This window comes from Bradysia coprophila, unplaced genomic scaffold, assembly GCF_014529535.1.
Source record: "Bradysia coprophila strain Holo2 unplaced genomic scaffold, BU_Bcop_v1 contig_138, whole genome shotgun sequence".
Classification (NCBI taxonomy): domain Eukaryota; kingdom Metazoa; phylum Arthropoda; class Insecta; order Diptera; family Sciaridae; genus Bradysia; species Bradysia coprophila.
Window position 1 is genome coordinate 2,081,918 of NW_023503409.1, and position 21,275 is coordinate 2,103,192.

General features: G+C 37.7%; 6 protein-coding genes across 6 annotated transcripts; 2 read left to right on the forward strand and 4 right to left on the reverse strand.

Annotated features, from left to right (window-relative positions):
• Window positions 1–3,156: 3,156 nt before the first annotated feature.
• LOC119073377 (ATP-dependent RNA helicase DHX8) lies at window positions 3,157–7,255 on the forward strand. The gene is made up of 4 exons (XM_037178802.1): window positions 3,157–4,880; window positions 4,947–5,177; window positions 5,260–6,054; window positions 6,136–7,255. The coding sequence occupies exons 1-4, from the start codon at window positions 3,275–3,277 to the stop codon at window positions 7,227–7,229; spliced, it is 3,726 nt and encodes a 1,241-aa protein (XP_037034697.1). The 5' UTR covers window positions 3,157–3,274; the 3' UTR covers window positions 7,230–7,255.
• Window positions 7,256–8,117: 862 nt separating this feature from the next.
• Window positions 8,118–10,372, reverse strand: LOC119073390 (pre-mRNA-processing factor 19). The gene is made up of 7 exons (XM_037178816.1): window positions 10,200–10,372; window positions 9,948–10,097; window positions 9,395–9,864; window positions 9,088–9,329; window positions 8,882–9,026; window positions 8,480–8,820; window positions 8,118–8,415 (listed from the first exon to the last, which is right to left on the reverse strand). Exons 1-7 carry the CDS (start codon window positions 10,216–10,218, stop codon window positions 8,271–8,273), a joined length of 1,512 nt encoding a protein of 503 aa, XP_037034711.1. The 5' UTR covers window positions 10,219–10,372; the 3' UTR covers window positions 8,118–8,270.
• A 634-nt stretch (window positions 10,373–11,006) lies between these two features.
• Window positions 11,007–13,074, reverse strand: LOC119073395 (kinesin light chain 1-like). The gene is made up of 2 exons (XM_037178825.1): window positions 12,971–13,074; window positions 11,007–12,470 (listed from the first exon to the last, which is right to left on the reverse strand). Exon 2 carries the CDS (start codon window positions 12,432–12,434, stop codon window positions 11,223–11,225), a length of 1,212 nt encoding a protein of 403 aa, XP_037034720.1. The 5' UTR covers window positions 12,435–12,470; window positions 12,971–13,074; the 3' UTR covers window positions 11,007–11,222.
• A 1,095-nt stretch (window positions 13,075–14,169) lies between these two features.
• LOC119073402 lies at window positions 14,170–15,339 on the forward strand. The gene is made up of 4 exons (XM_037178836.1): window positions 14,170–14,376; window positions 14,452–14,608; window positions 14,866–14,979; window positions 15,061–15,339. Exons 1-4 carry the CDS (start codon window positions 14,282–14,284, stop codon window positions 15,226–15,228), a joined length of 534 nt encoding a protein of 177 aa, XP_037034731.1. The 5' UTR covers window positions 14,170–14,281; the 3' UTR covers window positions 15,229–15,339.
• Window positions 15,340–15,656: 317 nt separating this feature from the next.
• On the reverse strand, window positions 15,657–16,515 carry LOC119073401 (nucleoside diphosphate kinase A-like). The gene is made up of 3 exons (XM_037178835.1): window positions 16,219–16,515; window positions 16,061–16,162; window positions 15,657–15,990 (listed from the first exon to the last, which is right to left on the reverse strand). Exons 1-3 carry the CDS (start codon window positions 16,435–16,437, stop codon window positions 15,754–15,756), a joined length of 558 nt encoding a protein of 185 aa, XP_037034730.1. The 5' UTR covers window positions 16,438–16,515; the 3' UTR covers window positions 15,657–15,753.
• A 160-nt stretch (window positions 16,516–16,675) lies between these two features.
• Window positions 16,676–18,723, reverse strand: LOC119073387 (organic cation transporter protein-like). The gene is made up of 5 exons (XM_037178813.1): window positions 18,074–18,723; window positions 17,539–18,000; window positions 17,299–17,477; window positions 17,065–17,244; window positions 16,676–17,011 (listed from the first exon to the last, which is right to left on the reverse strand). The coding sequence occupies exons 1-5, from the start codon at window positions 18,660–18,662 to the stop codon at window positions 16,829–16,831; spliced, it is 1,593 nt and encodes a 530-aa protein (XP_037034708.1). The 5' UTR covers window positions 18,663–18,723; the 3' UTR covers window positions 16,676–16,828.
• Window positions 18,724–21,275: the final 2,552 nt, after the last annotated feature.

Here is a 21,275-nt window from a genome sequence, read left to right on the forward strand (position 1 = left end):
GTACAAAGTACTTTGTACCGAGATTCATACACCGATTTATGCAACAGAGGCATCTAAAGTTTTCAAATTTTGCACATTATGATGCTGAGTTGCATAATAGTAATTTTCGTACCTTAAATTTACTTGAAAAAATTCAAACTTCACATTCACCAATTTCACCATATTAAATTTGTGCACCGGGCAACTGAAATACGACATATTTTGCCATGATTAGACTCGCACGATACGAAGTAAATCGTGAGAGTCTTTATGTTTTGCCCACCGTCGTGTAAGTAAGTGAAATAATCGAAAACGGCCTATATCGTAGTGGGCAATTATTATCAGTATGATATTATAAGACGATTGAGCCATGTCCGTCCGTCCGACTGTCCGTCTGTCTGTCCGTGTGTCGTAACTTTCAAAAAAGATGAAAGGACTGTTGAATCGACACACTCAAACTATGCAAACTTTTGGTCCCGATCTAATTGACTCTGCCCATCTACAATTATCACTTGAGTCTGGTAAATTGATAGAAGGTGAGCCTTTTCGATCAGAAAAATTTATAGGTCACAGCGTCTCGCGCAACGACATACATCACTCCATTCAGATTCCCGATCGAATTCACTCTGCCCAACTACCATTCTCACGTATGTCTGATATGTGATAGAGGGTGAGCCTTTTCGATCAGAACTCAAATATTAGTATCTGAAAGTGGCCAACAGTATGCCTCAACGAAGATGTTCAATTACGCAATGTGTGGAAATATTGCGAAATCACATAATGGTGTGATAGTTAACTTTCAATAGTTGACCATCAAATGTCGAACAATCTAGTAGCTAGCGGATCATACATTTTAATCAGTCAATTCATGACGCTCGTCCAGTTAACATCTCCACTAAAACATTCTCCCTTTAGCGGAGATGTTAACTAGACGAGCGTCACGACTTGACTGATTAAAATGTATGATCCGCTAGCCCTACATTGTTCGACATTTGACAGTTGACTATTATGTGATTTCACAATTTTACCATAAATTTCGTAATTGAATTTATGTAATAAGGACTACTGCGATTGTGGCGATTGTAATAGCAATTACACTCAACTACGAAATGAGTGGAAATATTGCGAAAAATGTAGTTTAGGAACGTGCGAGTCTATTGCTAACGCGCCTGCCGCGTCAATCTCCTCTTGTTTTTTGTTATGAAATGTCAGGTTTCCCCGAACGATATATATTTTGAATGAATTTTTCCATGACTATATGATTGACCAAATTTCATATGGTGAATGTGAAGTTTGAATTTTTTCACGTAAATTGATGTGTTTTGTCTATATCAGTTGTCCGGTGCACAAAACGTTGTTCGTACCTGGTAGGACTGGTAAAAAAATCGTCATTTCCTGTCTTGGTACGAAATAGTATGTTGTGTTACAATTATTGTAATGTTGATTTAAAAAAAATCTCATTACAATACGTGTAACATATCAAGCTTTGTGCCAACCGAGAATTGAAATAGACAAATGCCCAAAAAATCATAATTTGCATTGTAAACAATCACTCTTCAAATTTGATCGATCACATTGCTTTGCATTTTCTAAAACGAATGCTGTAATAACTCATACAAATTCCATAACAACAGTGCTTTGAGTGTTGAAATATCCCAAGGCTGTATACTTTGGGGAGGTCACGCAGATCGCTATTTTATTAGATACGCGGGAACACACCTTTTCCATACAAACAAATTCACCAAAATTGAATTTGTATGGCGTGGTGAATTTTATGTATGAAACGTGGTGGTCGCGTATCTGCATCTGCGTGACCTCCCCAAAGTATACAGCCTTGGAAATATCCCATCAAACTGGTGTTGAAATTTTCGACTTTTCAATCTAGTTATCGGTATCGAAATCCGTCGTATTTCAATTCTCGGTGGCACAAAATACATTGTTCATTCGCACGCAACCAACATTTTTTTATCCGAAAATTTTGATTTTTGGAGGAGAGTGGCTTTCATCAATTTCGCGATGTTTCATAATTTTATCGATTTTCTTCTGAACAAGATCCTTGAGACATTACACACATTTTCATTAAAGTTTCACTCACATTTTAGTATTTTTTCAAAAATTTATTTGAATAGTTAAAGTTACTCTAAATTTGGATATATCTACTTAAAATTTTGAGTTGGAAATACCTAAACGAAAATTCACAAATATTCGTAAATGGCAAAACTTCTTGTTCGATGAACTCTGGAAATATTTGTTTAAAAAAAAAAATATTTAAATTTCGATTCTTAAATAATTCTGAATTTAGTGAACCTTTATATCGAATCATCGGGTCGGAAGAAGCTAATTCCTCTTTTTCCTTTTTCCGCTCTGTCGACTGTATCACAGTCGATTCCTATGTTGATGTCCCATAATGCCGTGAGTGTCGTAAGCCTTGCAGGCAGCCAGCGCTTTCGATCTTATTTCATTTCCGATTTCACGGTGCTTTTCCTGGACCGACTGCAGGACTTTTTCGTAAGTGATTTTCCTTGACCTGTTCCTTGATCCTGTTTTAAGTAAAATTGACATTTCAATGAAATTTACGAACTATGTAAACTAACTAAAAGATGTTGGAAGTGGAGCAGATTCAAATTTGGTAATGTGCCAATAGTGGTGAAAAGTGTTTGGCTGTGAAAAAAGTGATGAAAATTCGAGATCTGTCACATTTTTTATCAACAGAATATTTTAAGTCAGTAAAAAAGTGCAGGTCAGCATACAAATTGCAGGCTGATAGTATCATGCAGAATATGCTTTGCTTATTTGCTTACATGGCTTACATGGCTTACATGACGTCTTATGAGTGTTAATGATAGGAGCAGTGATTAGGATGTTGTCATCGAGTACTTTACTGTACAGCAAAAATGTTATGCTTATGTACTTAAGCGGCATAAATAATTATTTCTTAACTCAGTGTCGAAAAGTATAAATTGGCATAAATAACTAATGAAATAAAACACTGACCATTATATGCATGCCTATATGCACAAGGTTCTGAAAGAACAGGTTAAAGGATCAACTCAGAAGTGTCGTAACCTGTTCTTTCAGAACCTTGTGAATATACTCCTATTCAAATACTACCATGACCTGACCATATGGACAGCTAATTTTCAGTTCAATTTGATTGAAGAAAACAGTGAAAAAGAGCACTGACAATCCATGAAATGTCACTCCACATTGCTTTATTTTCTCGTTTCGCGTCGTGAATCGTATATAAATTTGAACATTTGGTAAATGTTTTAGATAAAATATATAAACCCTAACGATGGAGGAGCTTAAGCAATTGGAGCATTTGTCGTTGGTGTCAAAAATCTGCACAGAATTGGATAATCATTTGGGCTTGAACGACAAAGATTTGGCAGAGTTCATCATTGCATTGGCTGAGAAGCACCAAACATTCGCCGACTTCAAGAAAGTGCTAATCGAAAATGGGGCAGAATTCCCGGACTCGTTCATTACGAACTTGTTGCGAATAATTCAGTTGATGAAGCCACCAGCGAATAGTTCACAAAAACCACTGAAATTTACGGAGAAGACCCAAGAATTGGCATTCAAGTTTCCCGGCCTAGCTATAGCGAATGATCCTCGCTCGAAAGAAGAAGAAGATGATGATGACAAGAAAGACGTCAAAAAAGCTGAAGCATCGGTTGCTGATGATATGATGGCTCAGCTGGAATCATTCGCACCCAAAACAAAAGACGACCAGGAACCTACAGCTGGCGCATCTAGTTCAATTAAGGATGAAAAGTCAAGTCGGGATAAACGAAGAAGTCGATCAAGAGAACGCAGTAGTTCAAGAGAATATCGTCGAGAACACAATGACAAGAGAAAAGCACGACCACGTTCCAGAGATAGACGAGAAAGAAGCCGTTCCAGGGATAGACGAGAAAGAAGCCGTTCAAGGGATAGACGTGAAAGAAGCCGTTCCAAAGATCGTCGTAGGCATCGAAGTAGATCACCAAAAGATCGTAGACGCAGAAGTCCGAGTCCACGGCGTAGAAGTAGATCGCGTCATCGTCGAAGTCGTTCTCGCGGCAGAGATGACCGATCACGCCGAAACCGATCTCCTCAGCGATCGAAACGCAGTGAAACCCCACTACCGGACGATCCGGAACCAGGAAAAATTTATTCGGGACGAGTGGCCAATATCGTTCCATTTGGCTGTTTTGTTCAGATTCTTGGGTTGAAGAAAAAGTGGGAAGGTTTGGTACATATATCACAATTGAGATCGGAAGGACGTGTAGTGGATGTAACCGAAGTGGTTTCTCGTGGACAAACGGTGAAAGTGAAGGTAATGTCAATTGCCGGCCAAAAAGTATCATTGTCGATGAAAGAGGTTGATCAGGACAATGGAAAAGATCTCAATCCAGCATCGCACGGTCACTTGAAGCCGGAAAATGATGCGCGCGATCGCAATCCTGATCGACCTGTTGGCGGCACAGCGATGTTGCATCTTCAAGGGAACATGGACGGTGAAGAAGACCAAACGAGAAAACGTGTCACCAGAATTTCAAGTCCAGAGCGATGGGAAATTAAACAAATGATTTCGTCCGGAGTGATTGATCGAAGTGAACTGCCTGATTTTGACGACGAAACTGGACTCCTACCGAAAGATGAAGACGACGAAGCAGATATTGAAATCGAAATTGTTGAAGAGGAACCACCATTTTTGCAAGGTCACGGTCGAGCATTGAATGATCTCTCACCAGTAAGAATAGTGAAGAATCCAGACGGTTCTTTGGCTCAAGCTGCGATGATGCAATCGGCATTGGCGAAAGAGAGACGAGAACAGAAAATGTTGCAGAGGGAACAAGAAATGGATACCATTCCGACGAGCTTGAATAAAAACTGGATCGATCCACTGCCCGATGGTACGGATGAAGACAATGAATACAACATTTATTCATCGGTAATTAATCTTTTTCGCTTTAATTTAGATGACAGCCGAGCGTTAGCAGCAAACGTTCGTGGTGTTGGAATGGCTCCGCAAGAGGTACCAGAGTGGAAAAAACATGTAATTGGTGGTAAGAAGTCGTCGTTTGGCAAGAAGACTGACCTGACATTGATCGAGCAACGGCAATCATTGCCAATATTTAAGCTTCGCGATGACTTGATAAAGGCAGTCACAGATAATCAAATTTTAATTGTGATTGGCGAAACTGGTTCAGGTATGCTACTCCCCCTTTAATACAACTGAAATTGAATTGAAGCCTAAATCGACTGAAAATTCTAAATATTTTGCCATTTCAGGTAAAACCACTCAAATCACTCAGTACTTAGCGGAATGTGGATTCACCGCACGTGGAAAAATTGGATGCACTCAACCGAGACGTGTGGCGGCCATGTCAGTCGCTAAACGTGTAGCTGAGGAGTTTGGTTGTCGTCTGGGCCAGGAAGTAGGATACACCATTCGTTTCGAAGATTGCACCAGTCCAGAAACAGTCATAAAATACATGACAGACGGCATGTTGTTGCGAGAATGTTTGATGGATTTCGATTTGAAATCTTATTCGGTCATCATGTTGGATGAGGCCCATGAACGAACAATTCACACGGACGTTCTATTTGGTTTGTTAAAACAAGCCGTTCAGAAGCGACCTGAAATCAAATTGATTGTAACATCTGCAACGCTCGACGCTGTCAAATTTTCGCAATATTTCTTTGAAGCGCCAATTTTCACCATACCCGGTCGAACGTTTCCTGTCGAAGTTCTTTATACCAAGGAACCGGAAACCGACTATTTGGACGCGTCACTCATCACTGTCATGCAAATTCATTTACGAGAACCGCCTGGTGATGTTTTACTCTTTTTAACTGGTCACGAAGAGATTGACACTGCCTGCGAAATCCTCTACGAACGAATGAAGTCGTTGGGTCCAGATGTACCGGAATTGATCATTTTACCAGTTTATTCAGCGTTGCCATCTGAAATGCAGACTCGAATTTTCGATCCTGCACCTGCTGGCAGTCGTAAAGTAGTAATTGCCACAAATATTGCAGAAACATCGTTAACAATCGATGGAATTTACTACGTCGTGGATCCAGGTATGTTTTCGGAGATAGCAATTGAGTTAACAGATTCGGTGACTGTAATTTTGCTAATTCTTTTTTGTTTCTTTGTTAAAGGTTTTGTGAAGCAGAAGGTCTATAACTCGAAGACTGGAATGGATTCCTTGGTGGTAACACCAATATCTCAAGCGGCTGCCAAACAACGAGCTGGAAGAGCCGGGCGTACAGGTCCAGGCAAATGTTATCGTTTGTATACCGAACGAGCATACAGAGACGAAATGCTTCCAACACCTGTACCAGAAATACAGAGAACGAATCTGGCTACCACAGTACTGCAACTGAAAACAATGGGAATCAATGACTTGCTGCATTTTGATTTTATGGATGCTCCACCCGTTGAATCGTTGGTGATGGCACTGGAGCAACTGCATTCACTTTCTGCCCTTGATGACGAAGGATTGCTTACACGACTCGGTCGACGAATGGCCGAATTTCCATTAGAGCCCAATCTGTCGAAAATGTTAATTATGTCGGTGGCATTGCAGTGTTCCGATGAGGTGTTGACCATCGTTTCAATGCTCAGCGTTCAAAATGTTTTTTATAGACCGAAAGACAAACAGTCACTGGCTGATCAAAAGAAAGCGAAATTCAATCAATCTGAAGGCGATCACTTGACATTGCTCGCCGTGTACAACAGCTGGAAGAACAACAAATTTTCAAATGCTTGGTGTTACGAAAATTTTGTTCAGATTCGAACGTTGAAACGGGCACAGGACGTGAGAAAACAATTGCTGGGAATAATGGATCGACATAAGCTGGATGTTGTTTCAGCCGGAAAGAATACTGTTCGCATTCAAAAAGCCATTTGTTCTGGTTTCTTCAGAAATGCATCGAAAAAAGACCCACAAGAAGGATACCGGACACTGGTCGATTCTCAGGTCGTTTACATTCATCCGTCAAGTGCTCTATTTAATAGGCAACCGGAATGGGTCGTCTACCATGAATTGGTGCAAACTACAAAGGAATATATGCGTGAGGTGACAACAATCGATCCGAAGTGGCTGGTTGAATTTGCTTCGTCATTTTTCCGATTCTCAGATCCTACGAAGCTAAGTAAATTTAAGAAGAACCAGCGTCTGGAACCTTTGTACAACAAGTACGAGGAACCTAATGCTTGGAGAATTTCGAGGGTGAGACGTCGACGTAATTAGATGGAAATAAACTTGAATTGGATGAACTTACTCGTTTGCATTTTGAAGATACTAAAATTAACTTTAAAAAATTTCGGGTTTTCCAGTGGAAAATCCAGAAAATTGGTCATACCGCTCATATAATAGGTTGAACCGCGCCTTGGATTTTCACCATTTTTTAAATGTAAGTTGTGAATCGTTGTTTAATTTGACTTAATCTTGCTCCAGAAGGGTCGTAAAAATCGTTTTTCATCAACACTTCCAACAAGACAAATCTGAGCAACTAAAGCAGCTCTCTAACCAGCATACAAAGAAATTATGGAGTTCTGAATTCGAACAGTGTCAACTTGCAAATTTCAGTTTGTTAGAAGCGTAATAACAGTGAAATGAATACAGTTTACAGGCGGATACTGTCCGAATTTAATTTAGCTCTCATAACTTTCTAAACAAGGTGTATGCGGTTGCAAGAGAGCTGCTTTGGAACAACTCAAATTGTGTATGATACTTCAGTGAAGTATTACTTCACTAGAGACGCAGAAGGAACAGGCTAAAACATCTACGAAAGCGATTAACTTAATTAAGTCAGCTGAAGTTTCGTCTGAGTTTCCCACAGTCACACTACGTTAAAAGTGATGCAAACAAAACATGAAAGCCTTCTCTTCACATTTTTCATAAAATTGCTAAAGCTTCTTAAACAGTGTAGTGGCCCAATCCTGTTAGTTATTGATTACCCCCTGGAGACCATTTCTCTGTGAGCCACAGCATCACAGTAAGTTTTTTTTGAGAAAAAGTTGTTCTAAAAAATTCCTCAGGATCTAGAGACCTACAACAAGCTTTTAATGGATGAAATGCTCAGCATTCATGGGTAGATGACAAAATATGTCCAACGAAGTAGTTTAAAAAAAACCGTTTTGTGTTTGAAACGATCACGCTCCCATTTTATTCATAATCCATCATAATTTTTTGAAGTACAGCTAGAGCTCATTAAACGAATCGACTGAACTTGTATTTCACTCATTTCAGTCATCTTCTACAAAATCTTACAAATTAAAATAGCCCTCCTTATTCCACCCCATACAATTTGAGCGTACGATCCATGCTTGTCGATGCCAAATACTGCGCATTTTTACCGAAGCGAACACCGGTTGCTAGAGCCGTATGATCACTGAATACCTGCAGCTCTTGCCACTGTTTGCATTGGTAAATCCTTGAAACGAAAATTCACCCATTGGAATACGGAAAAAAATTTGAACAAAAATAAATCAATTTACCTGACATCGGTACCGGCAATAGCCAAATATGTACCACTCTGGTCGAAGCACAAATCCTTGACTTCGTAACCATCGTCCAGTTGAATGGTCTTGAAATTTTTCAATTTTCTCAAATCCCAAAGTTTAACGCAAGCATCATAAGCTGCGGTGGCCAGATAGTAACCATTTTCCGAAAACGAAATTGCCGAAATGGAACCCGTATGTCCCGGGAAATTGGCCACATTACTCTGCTCCTTCAAATCCCAAATCTTTACTCGAGAATCGTCAGCGCCCGTTCCGAAAATCAATCCGTCAGGATGGAATTGGGCAGTAGTTAATCCAGCCTCGGCAGTATCGATTACCTGTTGTTCGATTAAATTTATAAAATTTTCAATTTTCTTCTTTGAATTCGGAGGGTTCTACCTTAGTTAACAAACGTCCGGTACGAATATCGGAGAAAGCCCAATGTTTGTCAGATGATGTGGATAGTATGTAATCACCAGTCGGATGAAGTGACAATCCAGTTACTGGACCCGAATGGCAACTCAATAGCAATTGAGTTTGGGACCTGTTGAAAGTGGAACATAAAATTCAGGTGACGATTGGTAACATAGTGTGAATACGCTTACGTTGGAACATGCCAGATACGGATCGATGTATCAGGAGATGCAGTAATGACCGTATCTTCTTCAGCATGATAAATGACTTTGGTAACCTTTTTGGTGTGTCCCTTCAAAACTGCCACGATTTGTTCCGTATCCTTGTTGAAAACAGTTGCGTTCTTATCGTTTCCGCCAGTAACCAACTTGCTGTGATCAGAACTGTTGATATCCAACGTCAAAATACCAGGAATACTTGCGGAATGTAGACCCTAAACATTGAAATTACGTTATTCGTGGCAATAGTGGTGGGTGAATCAGTATATTCTTAACTTACTGGATGTGATGCCAAAATTCTGAAGTTACGAACTTGCTCTGGAGTGTATAACTCTTCTGGCACATTACGACCACGTCGTTTACGCTCTTGTGTAAGAACGGTTGCCTTGTCTTGCAACTTTTGGATAACATCCTCTGTCATACCGATCTGTTCAGCAGCCTGGTTTTCAGCTCCATTAACTTCCATTCTATGAGATTGTTGTTGCATAGCACTGGATAAAATGCCAGCTTGAGGTTTCAGAGTGGCCAAAGCTTCACGTGCAGCAGTTACTTCCTTGTTTAGACGTGCTATGACTCGACACGCCGCATCGTGTTGATATAAAGCGTGACTAAGCTCTTGACGAGCGGTTTGCAACTGTTGCCGTTGAGTGAACGTGTGCAACATCAGTGCATCCCATTCGTCCTGCATGGTTTTTAAAGTAGCTGGAATGCTAGTTGCACTCGGTGGCTTCGGCTTAACGATTGGTGGTGCTGTTTTAAATGCCAAAGAAAAAGTTGAAAGAATTTCTCGGAAGTCTGCCGAAAGACACTCGCTTCACTCCAACTGAACTTACTTTTAATTTCAATTAATTCTTCGACCTTCAGCTCTTTACCATTAACTGGATCGCATCCATTCTCCAAAATATACTTTTCAATTATACGTCTCTCAAATATAGCCCCAGATAAAGGTGAAATCACCGGCTGTTCGGGCACTTCATTTGTTACTGAAACAACAAACAAAAATCAATCGAAGCCCTTAATATAACCTTAAAATATTTCACTCTGCGATTTCACACGAAATTGACCGCATTTCTATGAAAACTTACTTGAACAAATTAAAGCCATTTTTGGTTTGTTGTTCGCTGTGTTTTAGGTGCAAAATGAAATGTATTTTTTATTTATCACGATTAAGCGAGTCGTCGGAATGAAAACAAGCACTCTCTTGCTTACTGTTAAACACACGTTTGCCAACGTAAAATGAGAAAAATTTCTGCCAGGCACTGAGGGCTGTCAACAATGTCAAATAATGACATGACATATGTTCGAATGTGTGTAGCCATACACATATACATACAAAGCATACCGGCGGCTGCTTATTTGAAAAGAGATCAAAGATCTGCAGAACACTTCATGTTTATTAAGATTTCATCCTTTTTTCCTTTATGAAACACGTCTTGTCGACTCTCCTGTAGGCATGGGCGATAATGAAAATGATTATCGATAATTATCAATTATCGATAATCGATAATTATCGACTTTTTTTTATCGAAAATTATCAAAAAAATATCGATAATCGGTAAATATTGATATTTTGATAATTATCAAGATATCGATAATTCGATATATCGATATTTCGGTCCGAAAATCCGATATTTATCGATATATTCCGATATATCGGTATATTATCATGAATTTTCAGATAAATATCAAAATATCGATATTTTGATAATTATCGAATTTCGATATTTTGATAATTATCGAATTTCGATATTTTGATAATTATCGATAATTATTAAATTATCGATAACGATATGATTAATGGATTATCGATAATTTCTTTCGATTGATATTATCGATAATTTTGAACGCCTCCCATCCCTACTCTCCTGCTTTACAAACTCGTCTTTTTTTTGTTAAGTAAACAAATTTTATTTCAGAACGATAAAATTTAGAAAATCTATAAAATCTTAGCTAACAGCCAAAGATGTTTAAAAAAAATGTAATAGTAACATCATGACACTGAACAAAGCTTGGCTCAGTGCTAATGGTAATATACAAAAATCATTTTTCTGCACTCGAGTCCATCTAGGACTCTACACTCATTGAGTTCTCCACTTACTTCATGTTGATCAGATTCTAGTCGAAATAAATGCAATCTTTTCCCTCAAGTTGCGCAGTATCGGATGATTTTCTTCCAAAACTGTAGCCTGAACGGTGTAAATATTTTCACACAGTTCCATTGCTTCTAGATATTTTCTAAGCTGAAGCGTCACAAATGCCAACTCATTCATTGTTCTTAACAGCATTGTCTCGGTTGGTAAACAATTTTCTTTCAGAAGTAAGTACAATTGCTTGTACACTTTATATGAAGGATCCAAGCAACGTGCTTGAAGCGCAGATGCGGCCAGACGTTGCATTTCAGGAAATAGTAATGAAGCGGCCGGTGCAATAGAATTTTCCTTTTCTACATCATAGGCCTGTCGGAAAATTTCGATGCCCTCGTCACACTTTCCCTGCCGCACCATAGCTTTACCGATATTGAACATGACTTTGACTATGGACGACGCGTCGTTTTCTCCGTGACTTTTCCTCATTTCCAAAATTTCTTGGTACAATTTTATCGCCCCATCAAATTTTCCTTGCTCGCTCAGAGTAAAAGCAAGATGGTCCATAGTTCGGAGGCGTTCTGGATCATCCGGTTTTAAAGTGATTTTTTGGATATCGCAAACCTTTTGATAAATTTCAGCAGCGGCATTCAACCTTTTCTGCCCAATTAGGGCAAGGGCCATCGACATCATTGTAGTAATTAAAATAGGATCGTTCGGTTCACATCTATTTTTTTGAGCGTCATATACTTTTTGGTACATGTCCACAGCTTCATCGTACCGTCCTAACTCCGATAGTGTCACAGCCATATTGTTCATTGTAGCTAGTAATTGTGGATCTTGTGGAGATAATTTGTTCTTGTTGATGTCATAAACTTTTTGTTGAACTTTAACGGCTTCCTCCGGGCGACCAAGATCAGCTAATATAACAGCCATGTTATCCATTGTATGAAGTAGCAGAGGATCGTCAGCACTCAATTTTACTGTCTGAATCTCAAGGATTTGTTGGTACAATTTTAGCGAATCGTCTAGTTTTCCTTGACCACCCATAGCAATGGCTAATTTATGCATTGTTTCGAGAAGTGTGGGGTCGTTAGCAGGCAATTCTGCCTTTTGATCGTTGTAGAGCGTCTGCAGTCTATTCACTTTGTCGTCGTATTGGGATTGATCAGCCGAAGTCGGACGATTCATTTGAATTTGAAAAGCGGACGACGATGTTGGCTCAGTTGAATCCATTTTTTTTTATTTCAATTTAATTTGATTTTGATGGAACTGCAAAAAAAACAACAACAAATAAATATAATTCTAAAATTTTTGCATAACACGTTTTGCATGTAGGTTTTGCATAATCAACAAGTATTTAGTGAACAACAATGTGCAGTATGCACTCTTCTATATATATACCGACTTTACCTTTCATAAAGTTAATAATTTGATGACGAATGACTTGATGACGAACGTTCACAAAAAGAATTTGGCTCAGTCTAATTATTATGAACAAGGATGGACTTCTACATTATCAATTTCCCTTCATATCAATCTAATGAGCTTTCATTAAACATTCTAGTAGTTATATTGGTAAAATTCTAGTAAAATTAGAGAATGGCTCAAGAATGTAAACAGTGGAAATTTCTATCAATCATCGGATGAGACTTTTAAAACTTTTACATAAATCACCACGATGTGTTGTTTATAAAAATAATAGCAGTTCGAATGAAAGTGCAAGCATACATAACTGTTATAGTATTTAAAATTCAATGTCTAAAACTTACATTATTTAAACGAAAACGAATAGTTTCAAGATGCAGCTCTTATATATTTCGTTCGGTTGATACGTCGTATTAATGTATACAAAAAAAGCTTTGAACATACGCAACGCAGTTATTTACATGATTTACATCATACAGATCATACAGTCCATCAAATGCAATTAAGATGCATTCTTTTCATGTATTTTATGCGCAAAAATTTAAAACTTTCTTTCACAGCTCTGTGGGAAAACGGTTGGAACGTTCATCTATTATATGTTTAGGATCGTTCGGTAATGATTATTATTACTGTTATTATAATTCGCAAAATTTCAATCAGTAAATAAGCTCGAGATGACGAAAACTGTATGTAAGTTCTTTACTTCCAATTTGCAAGTACTTTGCACCAATGAAAGTACAATCCATACCATACGAAGGAAATAGCGATTTTATATAGGAAAACTCATTTTTCAATGATTTTCATTGACCGTACATATAGAGTATACTTTCATTGCTCGATGTCATAAATAACTATTATGTACAGCAGTGCGATGAAAGTAGTGCGTAAATGATTTTCATAAATATATTTACGCACTAGTGCGTAAATTGACGTTTGTGAAAAATGAGGATTCCACTGTTGTACAACGTATTAACTATACTAACTAGTTAGCAAAATAGCTATGTATTCTATTTTCATACACGATCGATGCATAACAACTCAGATTCATTTTTCATTTAAATCCGAGTGAGACGATTTTACAAATCAAACGTCTTCATAGTTAAACAGTTAAAATAATTCGCGCTAATTAATAAGAGAGTCATGTTACTTTAGTACGCCTGTTTACTGTTAAAAAATTCTCACGGTTGTAAAACCGGGCCATATTATAAATCACACACTTCAAAATTGATCATCGCGAGCGGGCCTTTTCCCCACCAAGGAGTAGTACACAGTTCATGAGACCATGCAGAACAAAAGATTTGACAGACAGCTCATTACAGTTTGTGTCAACATTTTTCAATTACTTTTGTATTTTTAAGAATTTTTCACGAACTGCAGAAGTCTTGATAAAAAATGTTTACAAAATGATTCACATTTCCGGCTTATTATTATCAACAAAATTATGATTCGATAGATTTTGTCATTGGCGCGGGCTGCGAACTTCGCACACTATGATTTTTTTTTACTTTCGCCCCTCGTCATGTAAACATCTATTATGAGCTATCCTATCCGTCAGTGTGTGACAGTAAGTAATGGTAATGTTTTGTTTTTCTTTCAAATCAACAACGACAACAAAACAGAAAAAAGACTTTAGTAAATAAATATTACGCAGAAAAATGTCGTTAGTTCCCGCATACGCCTCAAGTTCAGATGATGATGATGATGACACCACGAATTCTTCAGATAACGATGATGAGACGGTGAATGAAACGTATGCATAAAGATTAGCATTAATCCGTATTTTCACAGTCAACATAAACGACGCTTTCTATAAAAACAATTACAGAATCCAACAACCTACAAAAGAATCAATTCCTCTTCCAAGTGCTTCTTTTCTATTGTCTGGAAAATCTAAAGGAGCGACAGATGGCCATGTCTTTAACAATCCATATAAAGATGCAGAGAACGCTAAAATTGCAAGTCTTGAAAAGCATGTAAAAATGGTACGTGTACTTTGAGAATAATAATATTACAAATCTACCGGTGTTGCTTTTTTGCGCGAAATGAATTAAAGTATTACTTTTAACCTCGCTTGACATCCAACAATATGCATAATCTAGAATTGGCTTGATTTTAAGTAGTAGCATTCACCAGTGTACTAAACCATGTGAAGACCGTATTAATTAAGAAACCTCGGCAGGGGTTAACATTAAATCGACGTTTGAGTATCACAAAAAGTATATCCGTGCAAACAATTTAGGTTGCCACAGAGGAACACATTCAAGTGAAGAACGGAAAGAAAATATGCTGGAACTATCGGAAAGGACGTTGTCGGTTTGGAAGCAATTGCACGTTTGCACACGATGAAGTCGAGGTAACTATTACACAATTGCATTAATTATTGGACTTCCAGCTACCCTATGCGTATGCGTACTCATCACTTTTGTTTCTTCAGTTACCCAGTACACCAGCAGAAACGACACAAGAAATGACTGAAGAAAACCGGCCTAATTTTTCGCAACCACCGAATGTTAAGAAAAAGAAACGGCCTGGCCTCGGTAATTCGATAGTGCCGAGTAAGAAAGTTATGAAGCATTACCACCAAACCAAATCTTCCAAATGATTCCATTTTGTACGATTAAGATAAGAGCACTTGGCGAAACAATTGATTTACAATTACAATTAAGATACGACGGCCAGTTATAAATGTAAAAATAAAGCGAAACCGTTAAAAGATTTTTTGTTTACCGTCTGCGAACAGTAACAAGTCAGATGGATGATGTGAATCAACAGCAAAAAATTATTTGTTGTCTTTCGGCCAGAAAACGACTCATTATTGTGCAAACAAAAACCAGTTTTTCGCATTTTCTGGCCGCAAGACAACAAAGCACTGTATCTACTGTCTCGATAGTGATAATATAAATACTTGTTGTCTGTGGACCAATAGCGCCGATCGACGACAGACACATCGAATCGGAATAGATTTCTTAATTGATTCGAATGTAATATAGTCGAACTTAGATTTGTCTACGAAATGAATACATCCATTCAACAGCGGAGCAACAACGATTTTCTTGTGGTATCACAATTTTTATTTCCGCTTCAGACACACCACTCACTCGAATTGACAAAATGGTTGGAATTCAAATTAATTTTCTTCATGAATCCATTTATCATTGCTCGATTGCCACTTAACTAGCTCTTCCGCTTGGAACCAAAGATTGATTTCTCTTTCTGCCGATTCAACGGAATCAGAACCATGGATTACATTTCTCCCAATCGCAATGCTGTAGTCGCCTCGTATCGTACCTGGTAGTGCCTTCGATGGATCCGTTTCGCCTAACATACTACGGCCAGTTTTCACAACATTCAAACCTTCCCAAACCTAAAACAATAGTTTCGATGTTTTTCATTTTGATTAGACTTACTTAAGAAAACTTAAATGACAACGTTACCATAGGACAAACAGGGCCTGAACTGACGTATTTGACCAAGTCTTTGAAGAATGGTTTATCCGACAGTTCTTTGTAGTGATCCAATAGAAGATTTTCATCTGCCTAAAGCCTTTTAAGTGATGACTACCGAAAAGTATTGAAAATGCCAAGAGAAATACCTGTAACAATTTCATAGCAACCAGCTTGAAGCCTTTCCTTTCGAACCGTTGAATAATTTCACCAATAAGTCCTCGTTGAACCCCATCCGGCTTAATCATAATAAACGTTCTTTCACGCTCAATATCACAGTTACTTTCTTCCATTAAATTGAGAAGACTCTGCGCAACTACGTCTTTCAAAGATAAAATTATTAAAAATTGGACAAAGATTATTTTCATTTTTGGAATGTAACAAATATTTTGCGGAATGATTAACTTCGACCGGTCTATCTCTCTTTGAACTGTCTGACGTGTACGTCAAAAATAATATTTAAAAATTCATATTCGTTCAGGTGGACAGTAAAATGAAGTCTCAAAAAATTTTGGCGCTTGTTTTCAAATGTGAAATTCTCACAACGTTACAAAGGTATATTATGCCCTCAGCTCATTCAATCTTTTACAAACAAATAGTTTCCCGTTCCCATTAAAAAAAAATCAATTTTATTTCGTCTTACATCGTTAACATAATTACAATTTTTTATGTCATTTCCATGGAACTGCATGTTAAACCATATAGAATTTCGATCAAATAAGAATGTCTCATGAAACTGCTGAATGACGTGTCATTCAACTATTCCGTGCTCTGTTTCGTTGTCCTCTCATTTTTCTTCTTTTCACAATTTTGTAGTGCCTCTTCAATGGTATCAGGAATGTCATCTTTGCTGGTCTCCGGTAGAAAATAGATACACACAGTATTTATGAGTGCTAGTATTCCATAGAGTCCAATCAACAGCGACAAATGGGTCAACGTTGCCTTCAAAATCACAAATTAATTTTCGCTAAATAAATGTTTGAGTAATGGAATACCAATTCTCGACTGTATGGGGCCAATATTGAACCAAATCGCTGTGCAACCGAACAGGACCCCAATGACATCTGTCGGACAGTGGTAGGAAAGATTTCGGATTTGATAAGATGAACAACTATGAACAGACCACTACAGAAAAACTTTGTGACAAACATCACGAACGTGAGGTAATTTAGGTGCTGAAAATCTGACATCAATATTAGGCACTAATTAGGAGAAATGATTTTCCTTACATTGCTGTCAAATGTGAATAGTACCATTGCGCAGATCGAACAAGTAGCACAAACACTTAGGAACACTGCTAGTGTTTTTCGAGGAAATCGGTTGATAGTGAAGTACATGATGATAAAGACACTAGTTGTCGAAAGTGCCTGAATAAAAATTGTAATGTGCAAGGATTCACCATATGCTCCTAGTGGTCAGTAATTTTCTTATAATTTCGTTGAGACATAGTCGTGCCATAAACAACTCACCCGCATTATATGAAAAACTGTATGCTATGAATGATAAGCATATGCTCAATACATACAGCAACAAGCAATAACGAAGTAGAATCGGCTGTTTCCATAAATCTAAAATAGTCATTTTCGCTTCTGCTTTTAACTGTTCTTGTTCCTTGCTCAAATAGGACCGAAATTTATCCAGTTTTCTCTCGATCTCAATATCTGTAAGTTTATTTAATGCTTTTGCCGTCTTGGTAATCAGTTTAGCAGCTTCGTCGAACCTGTCGTGTGTGATCAACCAACGTGGACTCTCCGGAATTCGCCAGAGCCAGATGAGAAAAATGATTTCGTAGCCGAAAACACCTAGCTGCATGTACCGAAAGTGGGGTAGCAGGTAGTGAGCTAGTGGAAGTATAAGAAGTGAGATGCACCAGCCCATCTCACTAGCTATGCTGATGGATGCTCGATAACTCGGACCCACCAGTTCGAAAACTAATTCGGAAATATGATTGGTATAGGTCCTTAAATCAATGCAACAATAACCCGCTAAAACCACTTTACTTACGTAATAACATCCCCGCCGAAAATCTACCATAGCAACCGATACCAAGGAACAATCTGGACACGAGGAAATGGTGAATGTTTAGGGACAGTGCTTGTGACAAAGAAGCCAAAATTTCAACGAAAATTGAAAATTTGAACGCTAATAATCGTCCATAGCGATCCGACATCCAACCAATTAAAATGCTTGCAACCAAGTATCCAATTTGGAAGATTGATTTAGCCATTGAAATATAGTGTTCCCGATCACAAACAAGTTCAAATTCGTCAATGAGCGTTTTCTGATAAAAACTATGATCGAATTGCCACTCAGTACATTTCTCTGTACTTCCTTCGTATTTGAAACACTTTGACACATTACGATCCTCATATCCTGACTCCAATTTACAGTGATAGTCGATGGGCGATAAGTAAAATATGATTCCAATATTTTGAAAAGTTGCCACAACATAAATCGAGACGAAAAAAATGGTAACATTCCTTTGCAACGGTCCCCATTCCCCGTATATATCCGAAGCGCGTCTCACATCATCTGAATCGTCTTCTTTACCCGTCTTTTCCAATGGAATATCATTTTCAATTTTATTAGCCATTATCCCAGACACAGTTCACAACACTCACATTGTACTTCTCATCTTAAACTGTACGAATTTGCAAAACACATCTGAAAACATTGAATAAACGTTGCGTAAAATCTGGATGAGTGTGTCTTTTGTGAATGAGTTAAAGTTAATCAATTTTAAATGTGTAATTTAACATATCTTTACTTGCAGGAAGGAAATGTTCAATTGACTATGTCACAGAAAAGTATAGAAATATGGTAATTTTATCATTTATTAACCATTTGCGAACGGCTACTACACCATCTGGTTATCGACTACTACCTGTTGGATACATATAGTATATCTCACACATTGATGATATGTGACTGAAAACAAACATTCTGTAAAGATACACAAATCTTCGCTGTAGACATCGTGTATCCAAAGTTTCCACATAAAAGAAGAGAAACATAGCTAACGCCGACCCGTACGAAACACCTATTCGTATCAAAAGCCTTTACTGTGAAACTCTTCATTTCTTTTACTTCATTCTCTATTGAAAAGCTATTCGCCCTTTTAAATCACTTACATTATCTTTCTTTGCCTTGTTAGCATATACAAATAAATTGCCGGAGGCAATATAGACAGCCCCGTACGAAGTCAACTTTCATAAATTCCTATTTAAACAGCTATATACCGCTATATTTAACAGAAACTCTCTAAGTACCATTTTTCCCAAGATATATCACTTTTATTAAAATCCAATATGGCCACCGGCAGCCATTTTTTTAGGAGACCGGAAATTTTACCGACGCTTTACATTCGTTAATACCTTTCAAACAAAAAAAAAATCATGAAATTCGGTCAAAATTTACTCGAGATATTGACAAAATACTCCACGTTCACTGTACGGCCGAGTAGCCAGATAAGAGCTCACTCCAAGATACCTAGCTCACGCTCCGGAGAACATAATTTCAAAACTTTTTTTTCCCTGATTGGTACGGTCAATACTAAACAGCCTCGATGAAGCAAACGATCTGATTCATTTTCTGTGATCTAAATGGTCTAGATTCTAGACCTGAGATTTTTTCTGAATCAGTTTATGTGATGATATTTTCGCTGATTCAGTTCCTGTGATCAATCAATTCAAAGCCTAAACCCAACCTGATTTAAATTAGATTTTCTCGTTTCAGGCCAGGTTTGAGCTGTAGTGAGCAGTAATTAGGAAAATTTTGATTATTTCTTGTGTTCAGTCAATTAAAATCGAATTCTTAAATATTCAAATTCAAAAATGTTGCGCTAAGAAAATGCAAACTTTACGACAGAACCACTTTGTCGCATTTTCTCATGTCGCATATTTCTGTCTGTGCCACTGTTACCCGCTTCATCGAGGCTGTTTAGTCAATACCTATCTAATAAAGCTAAAGCTAAAGCTAAAAGACGAAATATGTTCAAATGTGGCCGACCTACAAGCAAAAACTGCTTGCTGCCCTGTGCCTGTTTCACACCAAGGGGTCTAACTCACGAGTCGGTCATCCGATTTCCATAAACTTTTTTTTTGTCGATCGGTATTGTAAATACCTTTTATTTGACGTATCACTTGCAAGTGTAACGTTTGAATGTCTGGAGATATCTTCGAAAAACCGTAAAGCACTTATTGGGCCACAGCTCGGGAGGGGTCGATCCAAAATCACTCATCTTCGAACTTAGCCTGTCTTTTGACATTACCAAACGGGAAAAAAAAAGATATTTCAAAATCGGATGCGTTTTACTCAAGTTATCGTGCAGACGGACAGACGGACATTTTTTTTTCTCACTGATTTGGCATCTCTAGACAACCACAATAGGTTTCCCCGTACTCAGGGAGTCCAATTCGACGTGTTACAAACGTATGCGTAAACCTATAAGACCCCAGTACTTCGTACGGGTCTAAAAATTGGCATCGCCTTGGGCCAATAATCGTCTGCTAATAATTCCATACAGTCGAAGAAAAATAGATTTTGTTTTTTTCAACGAATACAATCCAAACGATGTTATTTAATCCACATGCGATTTACAAGTTATAATACATATGTAAATATCGTAACATTGGTAATGCATGTGGGATAAATAGCATAGATTGGATTGTATTGCCAGTTTCTTATTTTTCTTCGACTGTATCGACAAAAAGGTTCTAATCTTCAATCTTGAAACTTTTAACATTCAAAGTTTTTAAGTGAAAATATCTTTTGTCAAACGTTAATTGTCTATTTTTCATGGCGCTTTTCATAAAGGTTCTTTATATTGCTTTTCACATGTTATACGAGGCGAAGCATGTGAAAATTTGAAAAAATATGAGAAAATACGGGAAAATATAGAAAAATGTTTTCCCGAAAATAGTACACCCTGGGTTCCGTTGAATATATCATTAACATTCTTAGTTTCGTCCGAATTAAAGTAATCTAAACAACGAGTCGCAATTTTCCACCAGTATTTCAATGATGATAAATGGTAAATGATGAATTGAATCGACTTTTATTAAAGAAATGGTTTAAGACAAAGTCAAATGGTTTAAAACAAAGTCAACCATGCAATTCAGACACCGACTGTGACAGGTTAATGAAGGTTTTGGTTCGATTGAATTCTTCGATGGCGACTTCGCTGAAGATATTATAAAGATAAAGA